This window comes from Enhydra lutris, unplaced genomic scaffold (genome assembly GCF_002288905.1).
Source record: "Enhydra lutris kenyoni isolate GAN:26980312 unplaced genomic scaffold, ASM228890v2 scaffoldscaffold1, whole genome shotgun sequence".
Lineage (NCBI taxonomy): Eukaryota > Metazoa > Chordata > Mammalia > Carnivora > Mustelidae > Enhydra > Enhydra lutris.
In genome coordinates, this window is record NW_019154085.1 from 100,626,654 (window position 1) to 100,651,976 (window position 25,323).

Genomic DNA, 25,323 nt, shown 5'->3' on the forward strand with positions numbered 1-25,323 from the left:
TTATTTATTTGTCAGAGAGAGAGAGGGAGAGAGAGCGAGCACAGGCAGACAGAATGGCAGGCAGAGGCAGAGGGAGAAGCAGGCTCCCTGACGAGCAAGGAGCCCGATGTGGGACTCGATCCCAGGACCTGGGATCATGACCTGAGCCGAAGGCAGCTGCTTAACCAACTGAGCCACCCAGGCGTCCCTCATACCGGCTTTTTAAGTGGCAAATCCACAGTCTTTTATGTATATATACATATATGCCTTTGCTAGTGAGATTTGTTCTTTCATATACTTTCCTATTTCTAATCATAGCTTTTGTTTTTCAATTAAACAAGACCATTTAACGTGTCTTTTAAGGCTAGTTTAGTAGTGATAAAATAATTTTTGTTTTGCTGGGAAACTGTTTATCTCTTCCTCAGCTGTGAATGATAACCTTGCCAGGTAGAGTATTTCTGGTTGTAAGTTTGTTTGTTTGTTTTTCCTTTTAGCACTTTAAATATATCCTGTCACTCCCTTCTGGCCTGCAAAGTTCTGCTGAAAAATCAGCTTATAGTCTTATAGTGTTTCCCCTATATGTAGATAATTTATTTTTCTCTTGCTGCCTTTTAGATTCTCTGTTTACCTTTAACTAATCCATTCTTCTGTATCATCTAACCTTTTGTTGCTTCCCCCTTGTGTATTTTCATTTCGGTTACTATATTTTGTAGCTTTGATTGGTTCTTTCTTCTATTTTCTCTTTGTTGAAGTCCATCCTCATTGTGTTCTTCCATTTTTCTCTCACTTTTGTTGAGCAGTGTTATGACCATTACTTTGAAGTCTTTATCAGGTAAATTACTAATCTCTATTTTATTAGTGTTGTGCGTGGTTTTTTTCCCCCTCCCCTGGGGTTTTATCTTATCCTTTTATTTGGGACCTATTTCTCTGTCTCCTCATTTTGATTGATTTTCCACATTAAACAAACACATAAAGACATTATGAATTAGGTGATATAGCTACCTCTACCAGTCTTGAAGGAGTGGCCTTGTGTCAGAGTATTCTTTTTAATGAACTGTGTATGCCATTATCAAGCCAGCTGGGGCTGAAGCTGGCACAGGCTGGGGGTGATCTCAAGATGTGTAGCACTGGGCTGCCTTGATATAATTGCTGAGCTGGTGTGTGCCAGGAACCCAAGGTGCATTGGGAAGCCCTGGTAGGCCAGATAGAGTGCCTGGACCCCACTCTCACCTGTGCTATCAGTGTGGAGAAGGAACATAAAAAATGGTGCTCACCAGCACCTCTGACTCTAGAAAGATTGCCAGCAATTCCCTACCTGTGTCTCAGATTCTCTAAGGTTAGTAAATCGATTTTTTTTTTCCCCATGTAGACTCTAGTTGCCCTTTAATCTACTGGGGTTTTTGTTTTTTGGTTGTTCGTTTGCTTGCTTGCTTTTAGCTGTTCCCCAGGGCAGGGGAGAGTCTGTTCACAGACCCTTTAGTCATATCTGTCCCTACTGCAGGTATCACATCAGGGAGTGGAGTTCCTATCATTACTATGTCTCTTTCTCTTCTACCCTTGTCTTTGTGGTCTTTCTAGTGTGTGTCATGCAGAAGCTGTTCGGTTAGCCAGCAGTTCTTTGGAGAAAGTGCTCTAGATGTAGATGTAGATTTGGTGTGTCTATGGGAGGAAGTGAATTAAGGGTCTTCTTAAGCCAGGTTGGATGGACCCTCTGTTCATAAGACTTTTTTTTTTTTTTTCAAGAAATTTACATGTTGCCAATTAAAATAGGTTTGAATTTTTCTTGCTTTATTCTCTTGGTATAACATCATGTAATAACTAAATAATTTCTATATAGGTTTTTTTTTTTTAGATTTTTTAAAATTTATTTATTTGACAGAGATCACAAGTAGGCAGAGAGGCAGGCAGAGAGAGAGAGGAGGAAGCAGGCTGCCTGACAAGCAGAGAGCCTGATGTGGGACTCGATCCTAGGACCCTGAGATCATGACCCAAGCTGAAGGCAGAGGCTTAACCCACTGAGCCACCCAGTCACCCCTCTATATAGTTTTTCCTCTAATTTTTGTAACAAAACAGTTGGATATACCTGCTTTCTGCATTTTTCTGATAAACAGATGAAATATTTTAAATAAGTTACCGAAGAAAACACAAATAAAGAATTGATTCCATTGAAATTAATGAAGAACTTTTTCACCAAAATTGCTGGGGAATGAATTGACCACTCTTCTAAGTTACATACTTGGCTCACCTGTAAAATACCTGTATATGGAAATATTCTCATTCTTGCCTTTCTAGTTCTAGCACTATATGGGAACAAGTTTGAGTTTGTCTCTCACTGTGTCCTCTTGCAATATATTTATTTCTGCAGTGACAGGCTAGAGAGAAAACTAGTTTATACATGGTTAGATGATGTATAAATTTATTTCAGTACAAATTGAAAATCCACTGCACCACTGTTAGTAATTGACCTTTAAATGCTCTTCAGGTTATCAAACCAGATATTTTCAGTGATGGTACATTGGAAATAGTTTAATGCCAGTTGGTGTGAAAGTAGCTCATTTGCATTAATTAATGTGGAAAGGTCTGGTATATGAAAATATTTTATTACAAAGAGTGGCATTGTCAATGAGGTTGGTACTCTAATCAGAGGTATATTATGGGGAAAGTTCCATGTCAAATAATTCGGAAACTTGGGTTATGGAATATCATTGAAATGAAATTTGCATTATAGACATCTCATGAACTGAATTCTAAGAACAACTTGAAGGGGGTTTGTTTATGATGAGCAGTTAATTTATCTAATAGGGAATATATCAGAGAATGATTTACTCTGCTCACTCAAAGATCTCCTATTGTCTAATAAAGTATATTCTTCTTGTGCTGGCTGTTGATAATATTTAGCCCAGTTAGATTATATTCTGGGCACAGCAGTCTTACCTGAAATTGAAAATTGATGCCCAGGTAGTTTTTGGTGTGCTGTCTGCTTTTAAAACTTGAATTGCCAGCCACCCATTTTCTTAAATAAAATAAATGTATTAAATGGAAACATATTTACCTAATACAATCTCCCATTAGATTTCTACTTACATTCTCTGCTGAAAGTATCATATTTCAATTCAGGGTGGCTGTACTATTCAATTCAGAGTGAGTACATGATGAATGCTAAAATTACCCAAATAAAATCCTACTTTCCAGACTGGAACACAACTAGACCCCATTAAGGCCAGGAAAAAATATAAATATTACTTTACTATGTATCTGTGTGGTGATGGCATCATGATGCCCATAGGTGAACAGAATGACTAAATTGGTTTTTTGGCAGATAGTCTTTTTTCCTATTAGTAAGTTTATTTTTATTTGTTTTTTTTCATATAGGTTCTGGCATAAATAGAGCTAAATTTGAGCAAAGTTTTATCTTTCTCACCATCTTTTTATCTGTTTCACCATCTTGAGTATTTTGCTATGTCTACCACTCACCATAATGGTGATACAATTAAAGAATCCTATCTGTATGTATGTATATGTGTGTATGTATGTGTGTGTGTGTATATATATATATATATATATATATATATATATATATATATATATATTTGGTACCACATTAAAATAGTCCTCACATGTTTGGAATCTGTAAGATTTAGATTCCAGTCTTGGTTTGACTAACTGTATATCCTAGATGAATAACATCTAAAAGTTTATGATGAACATTAGATTAGAAAATGAAGGAAAGTTGGGGTGCCTGGGTGGCTCAGTGGGTTAAAGTCTTTGCCTTCGGCTCAGGTCATGGTCCCAGGGTCCTGGGATCAAGCCCCACATCAGGCTCTCTGCTTGACGGGGAGCCTGCTTTCTCCTCTCTCTGCCTATCTCCTCTGCCTGCTTGTAATCTCTGTCTGTCAAATAAATAAATAAAAATCTTAAAAAAAAAATGAAATTAGATTAAAATAGTAATCAATGAATATTAATATACCTTTAATTTCCTCCCATATTTATTTTCCCTTTCAACAGTTCTTGTTCAATATTCACAAAGGTTTTTTTCTTATAGAGTTTTATAACTGTTTATGTAGAGCTGCTGCTTCTAATTTTAATTGTATTTACTACATTAGATTATCCTTCTATTCTAGTTCTTCACTGCATAATATAGATAAAATTTTTCCAGCAACAGAGTCACTACTTATTCGTTTTAAAAGGTATTCCATTATCCTAGAACAAACTTGGCATCGTTATACCATTTACTTCCAAGAGAAACAAGTGCCCTTTTGCCTATACTGTCTTTTCTCTCACTGGCATTCTTTCATAAATGGTATTTACTCAGAGACTTGCTTCTTCACATTCTAGTTTTCCTAACTGTTTGAGTCAATGGCAAATCCATAATCCTATCTTGAATATTCCACAGGCCATGAAAACGCGTGCTATTTATACCAATTCGGCAGTTAAACTGCAGTGCAGAAAAAGCTTTGGCACCCTGAGATATAAACCTCTGGTTTAATCATAAATTACTAGAGTGCCCTGTTCTTCTTTCTTGTAAGTGTAACTCTTCTTGACATGAATCTCCATAGAGTGTTAGGTAATAACTGATATTCCAAGAAAACAAATTGTGAAAAACAGCTAAAGGAGAAGGGAATTTACATTTTTAATCTGATCTATTAGATCATCTTTCCAAAACGAAATCTCTCTTCACTGTGGTAATCACAATTAATTCATGCCTACTCCTGTCAATAAATCTTTGGATGATGGCTTAATAGGTCTTTCAGAAATGAATCTTTTGCAAAGCGGGAGCAGTACTTCCTGTCCCAGCTCCCTGAAAGAGAATGTGCACAGAGATTAAGTCACAGTAATCAGACAGACGTGAGCTTGAATTATTGTTCTGTCCCGTACTCAAACTTTCAGTGCTTCCAGAGCCTATTATGTGAATTATGAATGATAGTATCCATTTCCTAATGTGCATTTAAATGTTAAATAATATATTTAAAGCACTCAGAAGAGTCCCATATATAGTATATGCTCAATTCAAGAATTGTTACTGTTATATTTAGAATCTTGAAGCCAAAAAGAAAAATTGCATCTTGGAGAGCCTATAGATTTATTATCTACAAATCCTAATTTAACTATGACCTGTAACAGAGTGTTCTAAACTATGTAATGCTGCTTAACCTTGTCACCCTGACTGGATCAAGTGCTCTTTGGAGACAGGAATTACGTTTACTATGGTTTTTGCATTTGGCAAGGTACTTAACATGTGAGCTTGCACATAATTAATATTCCATAAATATTTATAAACTGACAGATAAAATATAGTAATAAAAATATCAACTGATATTCTTTCGTGTTATATCCTGTTTTTAAAATAATCTTTATTATCACAATCTTTTTTTTTTTTCTAATAGTGCTTAGTGCAGGGCTTGTGTCAAAGAAATTGCTTAACAGATATTTGTTAAATGAATGGCAGTAGCTAGTTTTCATTTATAGAAAATGAATGCCACCATTCTGGAGAACTTCTCTATTTTTCTTGCATCCCAAGTTCTGGCAGCCCTTGAATATGCTTGCTTTTTTTTTTTCCTCCAGTAATATATCATGCTATGTCTACATTACTAGTACAGTTGATCTTCATTATTTCTGGATTGCAGATTTCCAAATTCACCTGTTTTCTAAAATTTATTTTTAACCTCAAAATCAACCCTCACTGTGCTTTCTTAGGCATTCCCAGGCAGTGCAGAGCCACAGAACATTTTAGCGGCCTGATAGATACACATTTTTCCAGCTGAGATCAAACAAGATGACACTCTGCTTCCTTGTTTCAGATATCATACCTTAAATTAATGTCGCTTTCATGGTTCTTTCAATGTTCCGGTTTTCACACGTCTGTGCTTTTTGCTGCAGGTTTGCTGTTTAAAATGCCCCCTAAGCAGAGTGCTGAAATGCTGTGTTGCTAGGTGCAAGAGAATGTGATGTGCTCTATTGGGAAAGCACACATGTCAGATAAACCGTATTCCCCACGAGTTACAATGCTGCTGGCCATGAGTTCAGTGTTAGGGAATCAACAATATTAAATATTAAATATTAAATACAGCATCTTTACAGAGAAATACACATGAAACAAGGTTATGTACTGATGGATTGATGAAAACGTTGCAACCAGACACTCACAGGAACCTAACCCTGTATTTCTTCTAGGAGGCTATGGTTTGGTATTTGCTAATTCGCTGTTTATAATGACTTATAGAATAAAACTACAGCAAATAACAAGAACCAATCACTCTTAGTGATAGACACTTAAGTGATCAGCCTCTTCTTGAGGTTCCCAAATTAATGTAGAAATGATAAGGATGAGCTTGCATTGTTGGATCTTATGAAGCTTTCTGTACCACCCAGTACCTTTGGCATCATGAGGTTTAATGATTGGGCATCCCAAGGCCAGCTTCCAGGAGTAAGCTTTGATCAAGTTTTTACATAGTATTTCTCAAGTTTGCCCCACTCCCACTACCTTTGCCATAACCATTCACACTCTGTAACAGGCAGTGGAACATCATTTGCAGAGATGCAATGAATATGTGATTTCTGGCTGTGAAATGTCTTTCTCCCTAAGGATTTCATCAGGTGTTCAGTTTGGCTCTCATTATGCAGCAGCCAATCGTTACAGGAAAAAGACTGTTCCTAACCTTTGTAACTCCAATTTTATCCTCTCATCCTGAAATAAGACTTACCTAGCTAATATAGAAGAGGAATCTAGGATAAAAGGAAATGAGGAAACGATGATAATAGTAATAGACATACTACTATCCAAGGAGTGGGGGTAGGGAGGAGAGAAATGGAGAGATAGAGAGAAATGTAGATTAACATAGTGAATTTAAACCAGTGCACCTTAATACAGGTGTTCAGTAAAGCTAGATACAATTCTCTTTGGAAAAATGTTCCTTTTGAAATCTCTGTAACACTATGCAAACATACAAAAGGAAATCTCCACCTCTAACCCTGTCCAAGATCCCTCCTACTGCATACTGGTTATATTCTCTTGTGGGCATAGAGTACTTTTTTAATGATGGAAAATTAAAAAACAAGAAGTATTTGAGATATACTGGGAGTAAGCACGCATACGTGTGCACACATGTGCGTACACAAATGCACACACATGCACAGACATACACACACCAAAGATAAGCGGATTTACAGGAAAGCCGTAAGCTAGGAATAAAGGGCTACGTTCTAATTATCTGCAGATGGCAAACTCTGGGTTTGTAAGACACCTGTAGAGGAGGTGAAACCTTGCGACTTGTTACTAACACCCGCTCTGGGTTTGCATACAAGTCAAGATTAATTTCGTTATTGTCTTCCACCTCAGCACATGAGCAAAAGGGAAAATGTTGTGTTGGGCTAAGAACTATATGAAGCAAGAAGTACCTCATTCGGAGGACATCGTTTGGATTCCTTTGGATTCATACATTTAGAAGAGCCAGCAACCTCTATAACAAGAATTCTAGGAAGAGAGCAAAATTCAGTTGTTATATCTGGTTTGTCTTGATTGTTTTGGCCTTATTTAACTAAAATAATAATGCACAGGAACACTTTCTCTCAAAATGCTTGTGAACTTAGCATTCAACTACAGTGTGTTAGGTAATTAACAGACAGGGTGAATAGACAGACTCCTTTTACCTATAACGTCACTGGCACATTAGTTTGCTTGAAAGATGAAGTGCTCACTTGGCAGTTTGCTTTGGCAACAGGACTTTCTGAGATGGGGAAAAAAATGTTTGTAGAGGTAGTCGCATTATTTATCTTTTGTCAGCTATAGTAGTAAATTCAAGGTTTAAAATTTGTAGTCAAATATGTAATTTTATAGAATACAGTGTGAATGCCAGAAGAGACACCAGGAAAAATTATTTTTGCTTCTACAACCCTAGAGCAATGGCAATCTTAGATTTAACAGTTACATTTAAAGGAATAGGAGAATAAAGCTTCATTATAAAACACAATACTATAATAAGTGGTAGAACAATTGTAATTTCCATGCAAAGAGACAACACTAGTATTTCCTTACCAAATATGTGGCCAATCATGTGTAATTGAAGCTATTACTGCGGCAAGAAGAAATAAAAATTTGACTTCTAGGAAGTTTTCATTGACAGTATTATAATACTTGTGCAGTGTATAGCTAGCTATACTACAGGAATCAGAAAGCTTTTCTGAAAAAAGAAAGTATCGATGTTAGTTTTCCCCTCAGAAAGGGAGAAATAGAAAAAGTTCAGGATATACGAGAGGAATTTGTCTAGTGTGACTGAAGCAGAGACTAGGTAAAGGGAGGTAGTGGACGAGAAAGCTGGAAAAGCAGATAGAACCTGAAGTATCACTATCCTCGAACATCGATGAAGCAGTGTGAGCTTTATTTGACAGGCAATGAGGAATCCTTTAGCATTTCGAACGAGACAGCAATATAATCACAATTATACTAAGAATAGAGTGGATTGAACTGACCATCAGAACAGTCATGAAACTCCTGGAGGAAGGCTCAGAACTATAATATTTCACATTTTGATTTCTCTCTAAAATCAGTTCTTAGATTTCTTCAATTTGATGGAGAACATGTCTACACCTTAACATGGAGCTTTTATTCTAAACTAAGGTCCATAACTCTTTTTTTCTTTTTTTTTTTTATTTCAGATTTTTCATTATTCTTATACCGCTTCGTATGTGATTTACAACATACACACTAGGTAAGTTCTTTGGTTTTCTGGTTTTCATGAGCAGTTGTCCAGCTAAATTATTGATGTAAATGTCAACTTGTTCATGTAAAAATATTTACCTTTTTTCAAGGGAAGTTTGGGAGTTAAATCCTCCAGAAGTAGAGGACTCCGTCTTGCAGTATGCGGCCTGGGGTGTCCAAGGGCAACAGCTGGTAAGCACAGGCACTGGTCCTCACCACATGTTGTCAGCCATGTTCCTGTGGAAAATGTTTACAGAAGCCACTTCCTTGTGCACATTTTCTACTACAGTTGATGTTTTCTATTTACATCTTTTATCTAGTATTCCAATTTAAGAATATATCAGGTAATACCAGTATCATTTTTTCAAATTAATTAAAGAGGAAAAAAAGAGCTTGTAAAATAATGGGCGATTAAACTGCTAGTTCATAATGAAACCTAGAAGAGAGCCAGGAATACTGAGGTCTAGTTCTGCAGATTTCCACTCCATACTGTTGTCAAGTTTATTTCCTCTGAAAGCATTGTTTAGGGTGGAAGTTTAAGACCATGATTTATACTTGACAGTGGTCTCTTAGGGGAATATTTCTTGTCATATTAGATTTTCAAGTTTTCACAGACTCGATAGAATTACTAAAGGGAATTACTAAATTCCTAAAGAGAATGACTGATCCATAAGAGCAGTTTGACCAATACCATATTCTTGTCCTTGTCTCATGAAGAGTCTCAAAGACTTTAAGGGGCTACTGCTCAGAAAGTGGTATTTCTTGGTTATACAGTGTATGAATGCTCAAAGGTAACACATGCTGCCAAACGGATTTCCAAGTTGCTTGAGTGTTTGTACCACTACCAATGACAGTGTAAGGGTTCCCATTCTATGCTATATTCTTATCAATACCTGGCTTTTCCAGACTATCATATCATATGATTTCTTAGTAATAACATTATTGCTTCTTCCATTCCAATTTTTATATTTTCTGTTTTATTAAAATGTTCTTGCAACATGCGAACAGCATGCTTGCCTTTGCTTTTGTATATAAAAAAATTTTGTATATTTAAAAAAATTTTTAACAGTGTATTTAGCATAACTATATCGGACTATCTCTGGGCCCATTCCATTATAATAGTCCTAAAAAGTGGCAGCAGAAGCTGCATAGGATATGCTAAATATGGAGATACCAGTTTTGGTTTAGAGAATGCATGAATCAGTGTATCCGTGGACTGTGGTGAGTGGGCAGCCAGAAATGGGCAGGGGCTCTAGTCCTGCATGTTTTACTCTGATGCTATCAACAAGAGAGCTTGTCTGTTATGCCAAAGGCGAATCCCAAACACCCAAACTTCTAGAAACTAGAAACCCGAGACAACTTCATATTTGTGTCACTGGAGAGTCCTTAGGAAACTCTTTGAAACTTTTGTTTTAAATAACACTCATTCTCCAAGCCTTAGAGAAACCTACACCTGTGCCAAAATAATAATTTGACACCTTTGAGGATGTAGTATTAATTACATGCATTTTCTTTGAGGATTCCTCCTTGTTACTGATTACTTATTCTTTAATATAGTTGGGAAAGTCATAGGAAAAAAGACTGAAAGTTTACAAAAATCATATATCTTCTCATGGGAGTAATTTTTATGTGCTTATATCCTGGGTCCATTGCTTACTAACTATTGACCTTGAGAATATTAATTAATCTGTCTGCGTTCCTCTCCTTATCTTTGACATTGTTGCAGTAACAGTACTTCACCAACAGTGCCAGTCTGGTGTTTAATGTATAAATATAAAAGCGCTTTGAATAAAATCTGGCATATAGTATTTTAGAAGTGTTTATCTTTATTATTTTTTAAAAAATATTTTAAAATATCTTTGTCACTTGAAATTGAACTTGTCTGGGAGGTTTAGTTTCACTAGTTGTTTGGGAAATGAAGCCTAAGTTCTTTGTAATGGCATATCCCAACGTCCTTTGGGAAAGTTTTGGGATAAAGCCCATATTTGTCAAGGTTATTTTTGGTGTAAATGTAAACATAAATTCAATATAAATTAAAGAACACATCTCAACAAGCGCTAATGGTCCATTTCCTGTGAAATGGCAGGCTTTGTTGGTATTTGAAGCCATCAGCAAACTCAGCAATATGATTTTATTAGAGATGAGTCATTATAATACTTTAATTAGTTTTGCGTTAAATTAATTAAGGAGTCCTGTAGTGTTTATCAACTAAAGACAATTAATTTCTCATCCTTAATTCTCAGTTTCTAATTTTATTTGCTATAAAAGAAATCCCTGGCTGTATAGGAGAGAGGTAAGAGATTGACATAATTTATGGATAAGAGGGTCTGAATTACAACGCACAGGGAGAATTTTTCAGTAACAACAGACATGGGAGAAGTCAATTTGATGCAGCAAACTTTGTGGGAAACAAATAAAACTCTGACACAGTACGACATGCACTATTTAGAGCAAATGGTGAGTAGATCACTTTAGTTATAGTAAATGTTTTATTAAAAGAAATGGTGGGTCCTAAAACAGGAAAAATATCTTAATCATTCAGCTGGAAAGGCTTCTGGTTTAAGAGGATATGTCCTTTTCCTTTTCAAAAATAATTTTGTCTTATAAAAGTTAAAATCGCTCATTGTAGGACATGTTCAAAATTTGTATAGGTATATGAATTCATAGAAAAATCACATGTAAAAATAAAATACACTTATCTTATACCACAAGAATTTAAAGATTTTGAAAATCAGATGAATAGGTTTGAGCTTGAGCAGGGAAACATTTCACTGATTAGAACTTGAAATCTAAAATTTAAAAATCCTCAGCTCAAGCCCAGATTTCTTTTGCATTTTGTGACGTAAGGAAGGTTGCCAGTTCTAAGGTTGAGCTTACTTATATTAAAAATGACAGAAAATCACAACCACTCACAGTTTGATTTGAAGTTAAGATAGGGCATGTGCACAAGTCAAGATTCTCCAGAAAACAGAACCAATATTGTTTGTGTACACACACACACACACACACACACACACACACACACACACGGATTCTGTCTAAAGGGAAGGTGGGTAAGAAAGAGAGATTTTAAGGAATTGGCTCATGAGATTATGGGGCAGTCTGGCCATCTGGAAACCCAGAGAAGAGTTAATTTTACAATCTTGAGCTACAGTCCTGAGGCAGAAGTCTTTCAGGAAACCTGTTTTTGCTGGTAAAGCCTTCTACTGATTGGATAAGGACCACTCACATTATTCTTTTCTAAAAATCAACTAATTGTAAATGTCATCACATCCATAAAACATGTGTGACCAAGCAGCTGGATGCCATACACAGCCAACTTAACCCATAAAATTAGCCATCACAGCATAGTAACTGCTTAATGAATGGCAGCTATCAGTTTGATAGCAGATCCCACTTGTCCTTTCCTGCAGTAACACACTGGAATTCCGTTGTATCATCTTTTGCCTAAATATCCCTTCTTCACTCGCTCGCCACTCTAACCCACCCAGCATCTGCAGAGGTATGTGTTAAAAATGCAGATTCTTAACAACTCCCACAGGTTATAAAAGGTCACTGATGTGACACACCAGTTGGAGCTAAGGTGACATGTTATTTGGCTCCTGCCACTCCACCACAGAGCAGAAGCACAGATTTTTCTCTATGTGGACCAAACTCTTTGCAATTTCCAGAGGGTAACATATTGCTCCTTTGTGCCCCTGAGTCGTTCCCCTTTGTGTACCAGGTCATTGTTTTCTTTTCACCTGAAGTCTTTGTCCAAAGACTAAAATACAAAATGCTAAAATATTCCTCTTCTTTGATAATTTTTCTCCAATATATCTGTAGGCTAAGTGAATGACTTACTTCTCGGGTTTCTAACATTCTTCTAGTTCAAATTATTTAATATTTTATTTACTTACATTGCTGTCTTCCACAATCATTTCCAGAGCAGATAGAATACAGAATATGCTAAATATATCCCTCTTTTCCTCCCTCCCTTTTTCTCTGTCTCTCTGTCTCTGTCTTCCCTCCTCTTCGTCCTTCTTTGTAAATGTCAGTTTTAGCACAAGGCAAAATGTAGGTCTAATAAATAATCTGGTTCCATTGAGCAATGAATGAAAGGCTGACGGCTGTTTGCATGGGTGATCGGATACTACAGAGGGTTTTGAAGATGGCATGATGTGAAGAGAATTCCTGCATGAATGGACAGGGCTGGTGGAAGAGCTCATGTTAGACTGTAAGCAATTGACTTTATAGGCAGAGAGCTAGATTTAGAGGCTACTGTTATAATCTGGAGCTGAATTATAAATACCGTATTTAAGAGATAAATATATCAACTGTTAAGCTGAGATACTAAATTTGATCACAGTCCAGCAACAAAAATTGTCTTATATTCATTTAAATACATTATATTATGCAAATATTATATCAGTCTATTTCTATACTTAATATACAAGTATTTCTTTTTTTTTTAAGATTTTATTTATTTATTTGTCAGAGAGATAGAGAGGGTACAGGCAGGCAGAGTGGCAAGTAGAGGCAGAGGGAGAAGCAGGCTCCCTGCGGAGCAAGGAGCCCGATGTGGGACTCGATCCCAGGACCCTGAGATCACGACCTGAGCCGAAGGCAGCCGCTTAACCGACTGAGCCACCCAGGCATCCCCAGGATACAAGTATTTCTAAATCTCATTTTAGGCTCCTGATTTCTTAAACCACTTTACTGAGAACAAATAAAAATTGATACATACAAATGGCTGTACTTTGCAGTGGGTACATACAAAAGAATATACATATTTTGTGTAAGACTTGATGAGACAGAGATAAGTATATACCTATGAAACCACTATCACATTCAACACCATAAATATATCCATCATGTCCAAAAGTTTCCCATGGCCCTATTCATTTTTTTGTGTGGTGAAAGCATTTAATGTGACATAGACTCTTTCTTTGATATTGCTCATATTTTTTCAGTGTATTTAGGATAAAATAAAATCATCATACCCATCCTACCAATGGCATAAAGTTTTAAAAATATCCTGTGATTTACTTGTCACAATTTAGGCATTTGAAGAAACCACTTCTTCTGCATTTTATTACCTATATCATTGAAAAATGTAATATTTTAGATAATTTCTCCAAATACAAATGCGAATTATCAACACTTCCTATCACCTGCATTTTCACTATTACTAGATATTTAATCTAAAAGTACATTAAAATCTTAAGAGATTTGTGATGATTCCATGCCTCTAGGAAATTTTCAATTTCCTTAGGGTGTTTACATCTTCATTAGTAAAAATTTTTAAAAATTTCTCTGGCTTTTCCAGTAGGACCTTAGTCTTTTTGGGTTTAAAGGTGGTGTCGTTGAAATCTCAAGTTTCCTACTAAGAATCAAAATGTTTTTACTTAACATTCTATTCAGTACTCATTTTTTTCAGTATAAAGGTAATTATTTTAATTATCATTAAGCTGTGTTTAGAAAATATATGACAGACATATACAAATGTAAGATATACAATGCATACACTCATACATACCACATACACATACATATCACATACACATCCACACCACATGCACGTGAACACACACACACACACACACACACTCTGCTGCTCATGTCATGTACATTCTGGGATGAAAGTCTTGGGCCTCGAGTCCTGGCATATTCAAGGTGTCATAGATAAAGAAAAAAGGACTTCAGGTCTTCACCGTGGTATGCGTGGTGCTCATTCCTAGTACATTAATTGGTGCAGGAAAACTTCTAGGCAGTGAAACCAGAAAATTTATACCATTAACATCCTCAAGTATTTATTTGCAGTGACTGTTTCCCATTTAAATGAATTTTGAGCATTTTTTTTTACCTCATTCATCTTCATTAGTGGAGATAATTGAAAACAAATTACCTTTTTCATGTTATCTGTAACAAAATTTAATGTTCTGTTTTTTGTTCCAGAAACTAAAAGAAGTCACTCTTTGCACATTTAATACTAGGCACACCTAAGGTCGAATGGATTTCACTTCAAATTTGACATGAGGAAAATTAATATCAAGAAGCTGATATAATTTCTTTACTCGGTGTTAGACTGGAAATAACCTAGTGAACCGTAATAGGATAACTGTTTGGATTTAACAAAAACAACTTAAATAAAACACCCTTAAATTGTCCCAAACATTTTTGACTGATAAATTTGTAATATTTACATTATATATTTATATATGTATGTTTACATTAACATATTATATACGTAAATGTGACAGGAAATACATTCTCATACAAGTAAAATACTATAACATTATAGGTGTGTGTACAGAAAAGGAAAAAAATATATATATATACACAATTAAAATATATACTGTAAAGGAAAATTAATTTTCATTGCTGTGAAAATTACCTACATATCAGTTATGCACTTCTGTAGACCTCTAATGTTCTGATAATTATTTAAATAGGATATTTATGATTTTTTTTAATCTAAGTTCAGAGATCTTTCAAAACATATAGAAAATACAGTTCTGGGGCACCTCAGTGACTCAGTTAAGCATCTAACTCTTGATTTCAGCTTAGATCTTGATCTCAGGGTCATGAAAAAAGAAAAAAAAGAAAAAAAATACAGTTCTGTATTTTCTTAAAGGGAAAAAAAGAAAATACAGTTCTAATCCTCTGTAAACACACATTTCCTCTAGTTAAGTGTTTAATATTTCAATATAAGGAGAAACTGAGCAACTTGCAAACTGTTAGATGTACTTACATTGGTTTTAAGCTGTTTGCACTGGCCTTATTGGAAGTCATTTGACAAATACATGTTGACTTGGCCTTGGACTGTGAACCCTCTGAAGGCAGGTGTTCAAATTCTGTAATCCTCATAGCATGTACACTGAGCTATGAAGTAGCAGACATGGATTTTTCCCCTGAAAATAATAAAAGATGTTGCAACCTGTGTCAGCATATGAAAATGGAAGTTATTTATGTGCTGACAGTTTCTAATTCAGGCCATCCCTAGAGATATAGAGAGTAAGTAGAAATATTGCCAGCTTATATGAAAAAAAGAAAAAGAAAAAAGAAAATCATCAATCCACTAAATGCTATTTGAGATAACCTTTGCCCATGTTATGTTTTCAATGTTTTATTCCACATTTAGAAGAATCAAATGGAAATTAATACTTTATCATAAAAAGTACCAATATTAATATTGGATCATCTGAAATTTACTTATTTCTTTTGGGGGAGAGGGGTAGTCTTTATCTCTATTTAAAGTGTTTTCTCTGGTTTATCCAGCATGAGTTACAAAATGTTATAAAGGTTCTAAATATTATGAATATACAAGTCACTAGGGATATAAAAGCATAGTAACCTCTTGGAACACCTGAAAGAGGAGGGTCTTAACACAGACCTCACTTTACAAAGGTGGGGGTTCGAGGGGAGTAGCTCTCTGAGGTTATGGGGCAATTTCCTGGAGAAAGCGACCTGAAAACCAAGTTTTGAAGTTACATTTGACCCCTGAACAACAATACAGAGGTTAGGGGTGTCAACCCCACACATAGTCAAAAATCCAGTAACTTTTGCTTTCCCCAAACTTAACTACTGATAGGCTACTGGTGACCAGAAGCCCCATCAATTAACACACAATATTTTATGTTTTATGGATCATGTACTATATTCTTACAATAAAGCAAGCTAAAGAAAACAAAATGTTGATAAGAAAATTATAAGGAAGAGAAAATGCATTTATGGTACTGTACTGTATTTGTTGAAAAAATCCACCTGTAAGTGGGTCCCCACAATTCATACCTATGTCACTCAAGGGTCAACTGTACCTAGCAGGACCTTTATGTAAAGGCATTCCTCTGGACTATAAGGCAGTTCTCAATATGAAAATAGAATAGATGCATATGGAATCACATGCTTTAATATTTTTAATAAAAACTATGACTTGATATTACTGACAAATATGAAAAGATAAAAAAAAAATGAAATAGCCAGAAATATAAAATATGTCAGCAGATTTGTACCAGAAAGAACCATTGTTTATTTCCTAGTTCTAATAAGAATTCATTAGAGTTCCCTGAACTTGGGTTTAAGCAGCTTTGACTTATTTAGCAATAATGAGGTAAATGCAACAACCATATCTTTTTTCCTGTTTTCCCACAGAAAGAGCAGTTTTACTGGCAATTCTTTTTTCAGGCTGCTCCTAGCATTAAATTAAATAATAAATTGTGTAGTAAGAGTTGTGGAGGCTCCATGGTTGCAGAATTTTTAACTATAAATCTAGGTCACGCAGAATCCAATGTACTGAACACTTTGGACAGTTCCTGCTAAGAAGCTATTTGAATGGAATAATAATGTAGATGCTAATCACTGAAATTTCCTAGTTTCTGTTTCATTGCAACTAAGGTTTGGCATATCTTTTATTATTACTCTGAACATACAGGGTTATCCTACAATGATGTCAAGTCATATTCCATCAGTAGTCTAAAAAGAAACATTAAAAATAAAATTATAATAGTATTTTTGTAAGATGTGAGCCATCCTACACAACCCCTGAGGTAAAGAGATCCCAATTATAAAAAGTTTAGTATTCTAGTGATTTCCTTTGTTTTATTAAATGACATGAAGAGAACTCTCTGAGGGGAACTGATGTCTGCATTAATGGCAAAATTTTTCTTGTCAGAAATAACTTCAGACATCCATTAAATGGTGCAAAGAGGAGCTCTCCCCTTGTTCTCCTCTTTAAAAACAATAAAAGAAATGAAAATGTGAAAAGAAACTCTATCTTTTATGATACTATTAATCAACCACAACCTAAACTATAATCTCTAAGGAACATAAAGTAATAATTCCCCAGAGCCAGAAAAAGATTGAAAGCAAATACGTACTTAACCACATTTTGGGAAACATAGAGAAATAGACAAATTGACAATTTTAGCTGGTAATTTCAACACTTGTCTTATGGTAAAATATAGGACAAGTAGATAGAACATCAAAAAGGATATAAAATATTTGATCAACACACTTGAGCAACATGACGTCTTTGACGTTTATAGAACACTGTACTCAGCGATTACTGAGTACATGCATATACAGCACACACGCTGGGCCATGAAACAAGTCTCAATAAGTAGAACAGAATGGTAATCACACAGAGCATGCTTTTGGACCACAAAAGAATTAAATTAGAAATAAAAAGAAACAAACATAAATCACACACACACATTTCTATTGGACTAAGAATATATCCAGAAGAAATACAGTATTATATATCTAGCAATTCCAAATGTATAATCCATCCTGAAGATACATTACATATGTGTCTAAAGGCATGTAAAAAGAAAATTCTTTGGGACACTATTTATAAATTAAAAAGCAAAATAAAAGACTAGAAATAATTTAAGTCATCATTTTTAGACTAGTAAAATGAATTAGGGTCCATAAAATATAAAATGTTAAGAAGCCATTAAAATTACTATGGTTCTTCTGCATGTGCATAAATGCAATGCCATCCAGTAATAAAAGCCCATATGACTAATCAGTATGCTCTCATTATTATAATATAAAAACTATTTTATATCATTTATGCTTTTATATTATAGTTTATGTTTTAATATATTTGTATGTATATGTATGTGGGTATACACACACACTGTTAGGAGTGGTTGTCCCCTGGGAGAGAACTGGAGTTTGAGAGTGACGTTTTATATAATTTAATTTAATATTTTTTCAGAACATTTCTTATATTTTAAATGAAATATATTTTAAAAATATAAATGACAAAAGAAAGTTTTAAAGACAAAAGTGATTACTTTTAACACAGCATGTAGAAACCAAGGCACCTCACATGTAGAAACCAAGGCACCTCAGAGACTTTCAAAATAGAGAAAAAGATGACAAGTAATATGTGTGTGTGTTTGTGTGTGTGTATAAAGTGGATAAACAGGATTATTTTATATATATATATATATATCATATTCTGCAGTACATATTAGCAATGATCATATAGAATGGCATGAGGTTTTATCTTTGCTACAAATATGAAACATAATTGGGGACAAAGGTAGCAAGAGAATAGATTTAAGTAAAAATAATTACTGATTTAAAGTAGAAGGATAATAGGTAATTTAGTCTTTAAAATATATTTGATATTATGTTGCTTATTGTTAGAAGAGGAATTATAATTTGAGAAGGAACAAGGGACATAAAGAGTTACATATTTAAAATTGAATAAAAGAACCATGGCTTGCTCTTTCAGTTTTACTTGTTAGAAAAAAAATGCAAATGTGGTAGAGGAATGGTAAGACTTTGGTCAGTGTCATGATTTTTTCTAATGTGTTCTGGTATGAAGAGTAGAGTGAAAAAAATTATAAAATTACATTATATATATATATGTATATATATATATATATATATATTTATAAAATTTAATACTCAAGTCCTTATCTATTCAAAATTATCCTAGTAATTACGTTTTATTTCCCAAAACTAAATTAGAACAAGGGGGAACATAGCGAAGTTTGGTTACTCATTAGAGAGTAAAAAAAAGCTTGTTCACTAATTTCTTTGACATCTCTTTTTTACCTCACTTCACTGTCTTTCAAAAGAATCCCCTTAGAAAATTTATACCATTTTCTGTTTCTGTTTTTTTTGTTGTTTTTTTCTCCTACCCACTTTTTTGTCTCTAAAAGAGCCCTGTCTTGTCCCTAGAAAAATAATGACATATATCTAGTAGTGTATCAGATCTTTAAGTGGATTCTTTGAATTAGGGTTGTGCTCAAATGTAAACCACTATCCAGTTTTTTGAAGTTCTTTCATTTGCCCAATACCAAGAGATTCCATGTGAAAAGGAAAAAGAAATGTATTACACCAGGAATATGATAACTTTCATACCGGAAAATAACCTTCCATTTCCAGAGCATTCTGCAATTAAGAGAACTTTGACTAAAGTTGAATAAATGATTTCTCAACTCCAATATGGAAGAGTGAGCTGTTAACAAAACAAGCCTCATGTGAATTCATATAAACTCTAGACAGAACCTTAAACAAAACAAAACAGAACTACCCAAGGATTCTGGAGACTGAACAAAACGATGCAAATTTAGGAAGGGGTAAAAATTCCTAGTAAAGTGAACAGCAAGGTGTGAGTCGTCCATTGTGTTTGTTTTCTTTAGGGTTTTATCTTAAAAGCAACTGTATTTGAGGCAGAGGTGGATATATGGGGAGATGACTCTCTGAAAGGAAAACCCACTATCTTCATTCAGGAACAAGAGGAAGAGCCCCTGGCTGACCATGACTTCCAGAGTGAGGGAGAAACCCTGAGACAGTTAGAGAAGAGGTATGAGCAGTTGTGTGAATAAATTCAGTCAACACTCTGACTAACCCTGAACTACAGATTCTTTAATTTTCAAGCAAAGTCCTTAAAATCCTTCAAGTTCCTATTCTGTGTTCTTTGAGAGGAAAATAAATGCATGCAAAGGGATGACAAGATAGGATAGATCAGCTTAGAAACGTGTCTGTGTGTTTGTGTGTACTGTATTTTGCACACAGATATGTAAAAATATGAAAAAGAACAATAGGCATTTCTAGAATTGAAAAACATCTAAAATAAAAAAGCAACTAGTTGGGACTTGGAGCAGAATGGAAATGACAGTGCAGTCAGTGACATACAGATCAATACATATCATTCCATCTGAAAAAGTAGTGAGAAGATTAAAAAAAGAAAAAATACAGAGCCCCAGGGACCAGAAGGAAAATTACAAAAAGTCTAGCATTATGGTAACTGAAATTTTAAAAGGAGAGGAGAGAGTAAAATAGGAAAATTTTTGAAGAAATGTCATACACAACTAATGAATCATTGAACACTACATCAAAAACTAATGATGTACTGTATGCTGGCTAATTGAACACAATAATAAAAAATGGAAAAAAATTAAAGGTGGGGTTCCTGGGTGGCTCAGGGGGTTGAAACCTCTGCCTTCGGCTCAGGTCGTGATCCCAGGGTCCTGGGATTGAGCCCCACATCAGCTCTCTGCTCGACAGGGAACCTGCTTCCCTCCCCACCGCTCCCTGCCTCTGCCTGCCTCTCTGCCTACTTGTGATCTCTGCCTGTCAAATAAACAAAATCTTAAAAAAAAAAATTAAAGGCAATGAAGATACAAAAAAAAGGAAGTGACAGCCAGATCTTTTACAATTTTTAAAAGACAAAAATGTGTATATTTAAGATGTTCAGGGACCACACTGCCCCAAGAAAAAGCAATAAATTCCAAGAGAACCACTCTTGGGCACATATTAGTTAAACTATTGAAAACTAAAGATAAAGAAAAAATATGGAAGCTGCCAGAGAAGCACTACAACAAATTAGATACAAAGGGACAACGATTAGAATGCCTCTTTTTGTTAGACTTCTTGTTAGAAACCATGGAAAACTGAGACAATTTCAGATGGGGGGGGATAAAACAAGGGAATTTGTCTTCACCTGATCTATTCTACAAGAAATGCTCTTCAGTCGGAAGGAGAGGAAATCAGATCTTAGGAATGAAAGAACAGTGGAAATGTCATATGTATCAGTAAGCATCAAGCACTATGTCTTCTATATAAAACATGCTACCATTAAAAGCAAAAAATGGTCATAAGGCTTTGAGGGTATATGATGTATGTATGTATGCTCTTGACAACCATAGCAATGAAAATGATGGGAAAGCAAGAAACTGTTCATTTATAACACTCCTATATTTTTCATGAGCTTATTAACTCCCATAATGATAATTTACAAAAGGCACTTCAAATTGTTAGTTGACTAATAAAGATCAAATTGTCGGGGCGTGTGGGTGGCTCAGTCAGTTACACGTCTGCTTTCGGCTCAGGTCATGATCCCAGGGTCCTAGGATCGAGCCCAGCATGGGTCTCCCTGCTCAGTGGGGAGTCTGCTCCCTCTGCCCTTCCCTCTCTCTCTCTCTCTCTCTCTGTTTCAAATAAAAAAAATAAAATCTTTTAAAAAAAAATCAAATTGTCTGGTAACTTTAGAACTTAAGGGTACATGATGGTTTATTTCCATCAGTCAAACAATAAATAGGTGGAATCATGCATTCATAAACAGCATTCCTTTTTTGTTAACATTTTTGTTCCTAGTATATTTGAAAAATTGAAACAAGTCATTTTGAAAATGCTTCTTGAATGATCAGTGATTTATAATTGTTTCAGTGTTTTCCTAGAATACTGTAAACCTTTGAGGTTTCTGTCTTTGGTCTTATTTCTAAAACCTAAGATGAATTCTCTTGGTAGCTAATATAATTTTAACCGTATAGTTAATAAAATATTTTAGTTTCCCCAGTAGTGTGTATTACTCCCAAAGGTTATGACCTTCAAAAATTTAAAATGTAAAATGCGGAAAATATTTCCAGTAAAAAAAAAAAAAAAAAAAGCACTTGAGTTTTGAAAGAATAGGATGTGTGTTTTTAGAATCTGCTATGTGTCAGTTACTCTAGAGAACTGGTTGGAGTGACTGTAAAATACAAAAGCAGAAGGCGATAAGTCAAGAAATAAATTGAACAAAATTGTAATGGCTATAGCACAATAATGTGCAGATAAGTCTTATTAAGTGATCCCTTTTTATTTTATTATTTATTTATTTATTTATTTTTTAAGGGCATCCGTTTTGAAAGGGGGAAGACAGTGGGCTTGTTTTCTTGAAATCATGGTTTCTTTTTTTTTTTTTTTTTTTTTTTAAGATTTTATTTATTTACTTGTCAGAGAGAGAGGAGCGAGAATGAGCACAGGCAGACAGAGTGGCAGGCAGAGGCAGAGGGCGAAGCAGGCTCCCTGCCAAGCAAGGAGCCCGATGTGGGACTCAATCCCAGGATGCTGGGATCATGACCTGAGCTGAAGGCAGCTGCTTAACCAACTGAGCCACCCAGGCTTCCTGAAATCATGGTTTCTTGACTGGGGTTTGGAAGTGATGTGTGTGTACTCACAGAAAGTAAAAAGAGACTTTACAAAACAAAGAAAATTATTTGTAAAGACATTTGGGGGAAGATTTGACATATTGCTCTGGAAGTTTGTCTTGTTTTACCAGAGAATCTAAAAGATGAAAAGAATGAGGGATGTGCTAGGATAGAATGGGGTTGGCTCAGGTGACCTGGAATACCGTGGTGGCTCTATTTCTGATGGGATTGTAAATTGAGAGTCACTCTGGATTCTTCCACATCTCAAATGCAATTTAAAGTAACTCTAGCAGGTTCATGTAGGATGGATATTTCCCATTGTGGGGACTGACTTGGAGTCCACTGAGGTCACTGTCCTCATAAAGTTTTGGAATCCTAACCCATTACAGTTGTGGGTTTGAAGAAGAAAACTGCATGATCTTATAAATAGTATGGATAAGAATTATTTTTGTGGATTTTTTATTAAACCAGGGGCCTGTAAGGAGACTGAGAAGATCAGAAACATCAGAGCTAACTACTCATGCATGACTTGAAAGGCATAAGAAAATGGTGGATCCAAGGGGAGAATAATGGGAAGCTGATAAGTGAAATCTGTCTGGGAATGAGGCTTCCCTGTTAAGTATCATGCGGTTGAGTAGTCAGATGCTTAAAATAAGAATAACATATAAATAATGAATTAGTTGGTTTGGGAGATCCTCACCCATGTTTTTTAAAGCAACTATGAAAATGTTGCTCTAAATTGATCACATTAATTCCAGTCAATCCTTAACATTTAATTTCTTCAAGATGAGTTTGTGATTGCTACTGAACTTTGCTGACATAGCGTTGACCCACATCTTAGAGAAGCGCTATGCAGTTTGAAAGCTGTGAAAATAATTGGTCCTTAAGGATGCAAATAATGATCCAAATACGAGTTCATTTTTATTTAAGAAATAGGACCTATTTTAAAATGCATTTTTAAATCATTCCCTTAGAATATTTGGCCTGCAAGATGTTCTGATTAAAAAAAAAAGTCACAGTCAGATGCATTTAAGAAATGCAATATAATGTCATAAATCTCAGTGATTTATAATGGAATTAACAAAAGTTTTGAAGAATTCCAAATGTAAAAGAAATGAAAGGGAAGGAGAGAAGGAGGAGGGAAAGAACGAAAGAAAAACTGTAATTTTGCTTAATTCATTGTGTTTTATTGTTTTTCCCTAGACTAGGGTCAATAAACTTTTTCTGTAAAGGGCCAAAGAGGAAATATTTTTGATTTTGCTGGAGAACAGGCAAAAATGAGAGGGTATTCTATAGGTACTTATGTAATAAGACAGAAAACAAATTGCCATAACATTTTATTGTGTTAACACAAAATATTAATTAAGTACAATGTTTCGTAATACATGTCTACTAATGAGAAGAATGAAAGTTTTTTTTTTTTTTTTTTTGTGGGAAATCTTTTTACTTAATTGAAATCTCAAGTGTCCCCTCTCATCAAATCACAAATGTTGGTCAGCAAAAACCATTCATAGCTTTGAACTGTGCAGCATCAAGGACAGGCTAGACTTTGCACATGCACTGTAGTTTGTTGAACCTTGCCCTAGAGCTTGGAACTCATTTTTGTATGATGCCTACCTGTTGGAACTAGTATTTTAGAATACCATTTCTCTACTTTGAAGAGCCAGAGATTGGTAAAGGCGATTGGCATGAACCTCATATGAAAAGGATTTTTTTTTTTTTTTAAATAATGGGGTAGAAAAGTTCTGTTCTAAGGGAACAACAGGGAGCAGTGAGCATCTTGACGTATGTGATAATAACAGGAGTCAGTAGAGAAGGCCTGCCGGGTAATGACATCCTTTATAAAGGAGACCAGGTTCAGTTAAGGCAAAGAGGAAGAAGGAACCTTCCGAGAAGAAACAGAGTAGGGAAAGCTGGTTGGTTTGGGAGTGCCTGTTTTCAAATGTATCATGAAAGAGTATGGAAGGGTGGGATGGCAAAGGGCCAGGGGGTGCAGTGCAGAGCATTATTATTGGGATGATGGGAAGGTGGAGGATCAGTTGTCAGTGGCAATAGTTACAGTCTCCGGATGACTGACAAAAACAGGCATAAGTGACGAGAGATTTTGTTCAATCTGTGAGAGGAAGGTGATCACGAAGCCTGGGGCAAGGAGACTTAATTGTTGTGATGATGAAATTCTTAGGAAGTTTGATGGTCTTTGGTTGGATGAATGCTATTACAAAACATCCTGTTGTTCAGCTCAGGTCGTGATCCCAGGGTCCTGGGATCAAACCCATTGTAGATAGATTCCCCTCAGTGGGGAATTTGCTTCTCCCTCTCCCTCTCCCTCTGCCCCTTCCTCAGCTCTTGCTTGTTGCTTTCTCTCTCCCCCTAATAAATTAAAACAACAACAACAACAACAACAACAACAAAAAAAAAAACCTCAAAACAAAACAAAACATCCTATTGCTTAAACTGTGAGATGGATTCTGGACAGCAAACTTGCAGCCTAAATGATTTTGTGGATATAACTTAAAAGTCTGGGTGTATCTCCTCAAGTCTCTTTCTCCTCCTTTTTGCACTTTCCTCTTTCTCATCCTTCTCCTTATTACTTTTTTGTGAGGGAAAAAAAATCTTTTCAGGGAGACTGTTCTGAAAGTTAGCTTAAAATCAAACCATGATTATTTTTCATCTTTTCTTATCCCGTTCTCCACTTACAAACCCAGAAATGGATATGCATTGGCAATAGCACCCTAG

At 35.3% G+C, this 25,323-nt stretch overlaps 1 protein-coding gene across 2 annotated transcripts in view; it reads left to right on the top strand.

Moving 5' to 3' along the window:
- LOC111155763 (dipeptidyl peptidase like 10) overlaps window positions 1-25,323 on the top strand; it is a 1,348,454-nt gene that overhangs the window by 1,193,675 nt on the left and 129,456 nt on the right. For both annotated transcript variants that reach the window (XM_022516189.1, XM_022516263.1), the window contains exons 6-7: window positions 8,632-8,684; window positions 8,785-8,866. In XM_022516189.1, the coding sequence (XP_022371897.1) occupies window positions 8,632-8,684; window positions 8,785-8,866 (135 nt within the window). The remainder of the gene's footprint in view (window positions 1-8,631; window positions 8,685-8,784; window positions 8,867-25,323) is intronic.